Below are 6484 nucleotides of genomic sequence, written 5' to 3' on the forward strand. Positions count from 1 at the left end.
GTTGTATTATTACATTCTTTTGAAGGGAAAACTCAATCTGAATGGTGCACAGTGGGAAGAACACTTTGATCGGTCGTCATGAGTAAGACGAGAGTGTTTTGGGGACGTCTGAATTGAGTTTCCACCTTCTGCTCGGCTGTCACTTGCTGCACGGGGAGATGAATGGCAGTGACACAGGTGGCCTGGAAACCACAGCAGCAACCACTAAAGTCAGCGGAGCGAATCCACCAACGGCACACATGACCACTTTACTACACACTCTAAATACATTAGAGAGAGAGAGAGAGAGAGAGAGAGAGAGAGAGAGAGAGAGAGAGAGAGAGAGAGAGAGAGAGAGAGAGCAACCCTTTGACAACACTTTCCGGTGACACTGGCCTATAAGATATTTGCCATTTGTTTGGTTGCATGAAAAACACAGAAAGTCCATGTGTGAGTTGAAAGAGAAAGAAGGAAGCACAAAAGTCAATAGTGCGAATCCACCAACTTCTTAAGAGCCACACTCTCTCTCGAGGGACAAAGACGAATCAGGGCATGAGTCAGGGATTGAGTTTTGAGGGTAACAAATAATTAATTTTTTCTACTGCAGGCCTATATAGTGTACATTTTGTGTTTGTGTATCAAAAATACAGTGAGAGAGAGAGAGAGAGAGAGAGAGAGAGAGAGAGAGAGAGAGAGAGAGAGAGAGAGAGAGAGAGAGAGAGAGAGAGAGAGAGAGAGAGAGAGAGAGAGAGAGAGAGAGAGAGAGAGAAAGAAAGAGTAAGATGGGTAGAGACTAAGCATGTGTGCATGCTATTCTGAGAGGAAGAGGTGAGACAGACAGAATGAAAATGCATCTCCTTTTTCATAAAGGAAACTCATGACAAAGTATTTCACATTTTGAACTGTTTATTACAAATGATCTGGAATCAAAGCAGCTATCTTGAAACAACCTAGACATCAAGCACTCAATCCATTCTTGACTTGTAATAAATAAGAGCATGGCATTTCCTAAGTGCCAACAAAGCAGAAGTAAACAATATAAACAATATTTTCTTTGTTTTATAAAAAATGTAAGGCTACAGTGAAATACAATGCAGTTTGTAGGCAATTCTGGTGATCAGAAAATACAAAAAAATCCCTGAATTCAAATCTTTCCATTGCATTTAGCTACAGATATACATCTATTGGTCAACTCAATACTGACACTGGAGTCCTATTTACATAGCTAAAGAGGACCATTCAATGGCCCTGCTTGGGGGCTCAGCCCGAACGCACAACAGAGAGAGCGCCTTTACATTTTAATGTAACGACTCGTTTGATTTGTCTCATGTACAAAAGTGTCCACGGGAATGGATAGCGGGGAATACTATTTACAGTTGGGGGAAAAGTTCTGGAAAAACAACGAATTTCTGCGTGCGTTAACTTGAGTGGAAGCTTGAGGATTCTGATTCCGTGGACACGGAGGACATTCCGCAGCGCTTGTTCTTGGGGAGAATCTTGAGGCTGGAGCCGCGGCTGGGGGACAGGGCGCTGCGGGCGGACTTCTTGAATTTCACGCCGAGGAAGGCGTACAGGATTGGGTTGAGGCAGCAGTGGAAGTATGCCAGCGCCTCGGTGACAAAGATCCACTTCTCCAAGCCCTGCTCCAGCTCGCAGCTGTGCTCGATGACGTCCAGGGTCATGAGGGTGTCCACCAGGATCCCCACGCAGTAGGGCAGCCAGCAGATGAAGAAACACACGATCAGCACCACCGTGGTTTTGAGCGCCTTGCGTTTCTGCGTGCCCTTGGTGCCGCGGGCGAGCTTGGAGATGATGATGCAGTAGCAGACGAGGATGACCAGTCCCGGGAGCACGAAGCCCACCACGATGTGCTGGAACTCGAAAGCTGCGCGCCAGATTTTGGCCGGCTCCGGGTAGACCCGCTCGCAGATGGTCCTGACGGTCATGTCCTCCGACTTGGCGAACACCAGGTCGGGCACCGTGAGCAGCATCGCCGGGAGCCACACGCCCACGTAGATGATGCGCTCCGCCAGAAGTTTTCTCGGTCCCTGGCTGTTCGTGGCGCGCACCACAGCCAGGTAGCGGTCGACGCTGATGAAGGCGAGAATCAGCACGCTGCTGTAAAGGTTGACAGTGTAGATCATGTGCACACCCACACACAAGAAGCCGCCGAAGTACCAGTCGCTGGCCGCGTCCACCGCCCAGAAAGGCAGAGACAGCACAAACAGCAGGTCGGCCACGGATAGGTGAACACGGTACTTGTCAGTCATAGTTCTGGATTTCCTTTGGTAGCCCATGACCACCACCACCAGCCCGTTGCCAATGATCCCGAGCACAAAGATGATTCCGTACACGGTGGGGAGGAATATCCGGCTGAACTCATGACTGACAGCTCGGTCGCAGGCCTCCGTGTACTCGATTAAGGCAAAATCCCCCGATCCGGACTCCGAGCTGTTGTCTTCAAGTAATTCGTCAGGTAATACTATATGCTGTTGAATACAAAGAAAATAATGTGTTAAATAAAGTACATTAAGCATATAATGTGCAAGCATACAGACAGCATCTTAGGTATGCAGGCAACACAACATGCAAAGGCTATTTAACATTATCTGATAAAATTCCTTAAATGCACATACCTCGTAGTAAGACATTGTGGAGGTTCAGATTGTAATCCCTCTTTAGCACCAGAGTTATCTCACAGACACAGCACCTGTGAGTCTATTGTTGTTGTCTGGGGGGATCCTGTCTGTTTTATACCCCCTGCGCCTCGCGCGCCTCCCCTCCCCTCAGAGGCGGGGTTCTACCCCGCGGGCACATGTGCGCATTGCGCACGAGAGCAACAGGCTGCATCTGCTTCCCTAAAATACACTTTTCCTGTTTGTGCGGCAGACCTGTTTGTTAAAAAAGCGGCAAAACAAGTTGATTCACAATATTTTCTCCTCTCGTAAATAAGAGCTCTTTAAATAGTTTGCCAAGCAAGTTGGTCGATGTAGAAATTGTGCTGGACAGCAGATGTGTGTCCATCTTACATTGTGCACCATGTATCATAAACTCCACAGAGGCAGAGTAAAACATTACAGTGCAATGCAAAATAGATTATAATACACTGGGGTGTAGAGATGTTTTAATTCCATTGTGTGCCCATCAGGTTCAATATACGAAACTATCACACACTTAAACCTACATTGATGAACGACAATAAACAGTACATATATGGCATCTAATGGCTTGTGGCGATTCGTGACAGTCCTGCAATAAGCTGCTTGCCTTTTGATGCAATAATAAACCCTCTAGGCGTGCGTTGGGCTGCGCTTGGCTTAGCCAAAGATTTCCAGATAAATATCTTGTTTCTAAAGTGCGTCAGCATGAGCCTACTTTGTAAAGTGGCGGCGGTGGGACTTGGGCTGTGCTGTGTTGTGTTTTTGTCATGCACGCTTCCAGGGGTGAAGCTCGTGTGCCAGCGTGTCTGTCTGTAGGACTGCCGCAATCGTCCCGCGCTCAACACCTCTCCACTTCCCAGAGACGCTCCGTTGGAAACCTCTTATGCGCACTCAGTGAACTGTGCATGCACTCCTGCCGTGTGCAGCCGTCGCGTCAGTAAAATGCATGAGTGTTATGAGAGGTATTTGCGTGTCAGTTGAACTTGACGGACAAGGAAGGAAAAGCTGGGGGGCAGAGGAGCGTGTTATTGCTGCTACTGCTTCATGCACCACAAGTCAAACGCCCCTCATCCGTCTCAAAGCAGCTCACAATATTAATATGCATTATTCTGTCCTGATCATTATAGCTACAACACAGAAGTTCAAACATTTTGCAAAATCATGAAATTCGCAGCAAATCAGTTCCCAAAAACATGTATTATACACCCCCATCACAATTCAAACACCCCTGATAAGACACCAAGGAGCATCTCTATATAATAAGTATGCACTGTTCTGCCTTGCACAGTTATTTTCAGACCTACAGCACATCAGTTGGAGTTCAAACCTTTCATAAAATCATTTAAACTGTGTCAGTTGAATCAGGTAGCCCCATACTGCACTCCTACCTCCAGTGGCATGCTGTAATAGTCATTGAAGAGTTAATTACCATATAGCCTACTACAGTACTATGAGATGAGGGCCTTTAGTAATGCACTATGACTCGGTTGTTGCCATTCCGGTAACAGCAAATTTATAATGCTGTGTTTTAAGGGGTTAAATCTTATAAATACGTGTTATATAGCCTTCCTCATCTAGCCACCACCAGAGACCTACAGCAAAGAATTCACAAGGAATGTAATTAGAAGCCTCTTATCTGAGAATGAATACTGTGAGGGATCTGTTTGAAGACACATGTCTGCCTGTCTGTCTGTCAGTTGTCAGAATATGGGATTAAATAAAGAGAAGTCTATTATATGCCTGTCTGTCTGTCTCTGTCTCTTCTCCTTCTTTCTCTCCCCTATTCTCTCTCTTGTCTCTCCTTTGAATTCTGAACTCCCAAACCTGATATCGGCTGCCATATCTTCTATCTCTCTGTCACTCTCCGAATTCACACTTTCTTAGTATGCTAATCTCTTAAACCCAACCGTGGTGCTCAGGTTACGACAGGAAGAAGTAAAATGGCTATAATGTGACTGTGTGTGTGTGTGTGTGTGTGTGTGTGTGTGTGTGTGTGTGTGTGTGTGTGTGTGTGTGTGTGTGTGTGTGTGTGTGTGTGTGTGTGTGTGTGTGTGTGTGTGTGTGTGTGTGTAAGGGTAGGGGGTGATAGTGTGTGATTGTGTGTATATGAGTGAGTGTTAATGTGTGTCGTTGAGCTGACCTCACACGTCCATTAGGGCCGCATCACTAATGAGCTTCACTGCAGAGCGCATCAGAGAGACTCTGTGTTTACCGTTTAGGTTAAGCTTCCACTATGCTCAATAGGCATGTTGATTTCTCAGTTTAATGGGGAAAAAATAAATAAGAACTGCATGGAAATGGGGATAATAAAGAGAGAGAGAGAGAGAGAGAGGGGGAGAGAGAAAGAGAGGGGGCGATGATGCTATTTTGACTGTGTTTTGAGCGTGTCTGCATGGGACAGCCTTGGCCTAGTGGTTAGGGGGAGTTGGCCTTTCGATCTGGGGGTTGTATGTTGTTGGAATCCCACCTGACCTCTCCCTACACCTCCATCATCCATGGCTGAAGTGCCCTTGAGCAAGTCACCTCACCTATAACCTCACATTGCTCCAGGAACTGTTAGCAATACCCTGAAAAAAATAACTTATCGCTTTGGATAAAAGCGTCAGCTAATAGAATACAAATAATAGAGAGTCTGCATTAACAGTTTAGTTTAAGCTTCCACTGCATTCAATCTGCATTCAATTCGATGTTGATTTCTCAAAAAAAAGAGAAAATAGCCTATTTACTGCTGTCTGTGTTTGTGTGTCAGTGTGTGTGTGTGTGTGTGGAGGGGGGGGGATGCGTTTGAAAGAGAGACAGAGGGAGAGAGAAAGTGGCAGCTCCCCCAACCCGAAAACGAACCCCCAAAAAGCAGCCCAGTGCGCAACTAAAATGTCCTGGCCTTTCAGCATTTCAGGTATAATTTTACTGCAGTTCTACTTCCTCTCTCTCATTTCTCTCTCGCTTTCCCTTATTCTCTCACTCTCCATCTTTATCTCTCTGATCTGTTGTACATACACCTCTGTGTCTGCGTTGCTGTTTATGAATGTGTGACTACCATGGCCTGTGTGTAGGAGGATGAAAAGCATATAGGTCTGGCACTACCTGTTTAAACACAGCGTTTGGGGTGCCCGTGTGTGTACGCACGTGTGTGTGTGTATGTGTGTGTGTGTGTGTGTGTGTGTGTGTGTGGCACAGCTATGCCTCATATAGTCATAGAGAGGGGCGCGAGACAAACAACACGAGGTGCAGACATAGGCGAGGTGTGTGTGTGTGTGTGTGTGTGTGTGTGTGTGTGTGTGTGTGTGTGTGTGTGTGTGTGTGTGTGTGTGTGTGTGTGTGTGTGTGTGTGTGTGTGTGTGTGTGTGTGTTTGTGTAGGAAAGGGGTGGGTACGGTAATATCACCACCAGTGTTCCGTGAAAAAAGGCGAGAAAAATGTGTGTGTGTGAGTGTCAAAAAAAAAAAATCTCGTTTCATGTTTGGCGCCCAGTGGCACAAACAGGAAGTCAGACGGTTGGCATGACGACAGGGGGCGCATGCATGCAGGCAGGCAGGCACTTGTCTTGGGCCCCACGTTAACGCGACAGAGTCAACTCAAAGACATGAAAACACATTAATTTGTGGAAGAGAACAGGCTGTGTCATAATTTATTTATTTTTCCGTATGTTTTTGGATCTCTACATTTCCAAAGTTTTATGCTGGCGTCGTGATGATTCAGTGACAACAGACTCCATCAAACTTTCACCCAAACAATGAGTCACCATATGAAGTTACCCTTGCCCGTGCCTGTGTGTCTGTGTGAATGTGAGTCTACTGTCAGTGCACATAAAGTGGTTACAGAAGTTGGAGTTGCGTAAGTGCTTGC

General features: G+C 46.3%; 1 protein-coding gene across 1 annotated transcript; it reads right to left on the reverse strand.

Annotated features, from left to right (window-relative positions):
* Positions 1–876: 876 nt before the first annotated feature.
* On the reverse strand, positions 877–2694 carry cxcr4a (chemokine (C-X-C motif) receptor 4a). Its single transcript, XM_063218032.1, has 2 exons — positions 2616–2694; positions 877–2468 (listed from the first exon to the last, which is right to left on the reverse strand). The coding sequence occupies exons 1-2, from the start codon at positions 2628–2630 to the stop codon at positions 1398–1400; spliced, it is 1086 nt and encodes a 361-aa protein (XP_063074102.1). The 5' UTR covers positions 2631–2694; the 3' UTR covers positions 877–1397.
* Between the last annotated feature and the right edge of the window lie 3790 nt (positions 2695–6484).

The sequence above is a fragment of the Engraulis encrasicolus genome, chromosome 15 (genome assembly GCF_034702125.1).
Source record: "Engraulis encrasicolus isolate BLACKSEA-1 chromosome 15, IST_EnEncr_1.0, whole genome shotgun sequence".
In the NCBI taxonomy this organism is placed as follows: Eukaryota; Metazoa; Chordata; class Actinopteri; order Clupeiformes; family Engraulidae; genus Engraulis; species Engraulis encrasicolus.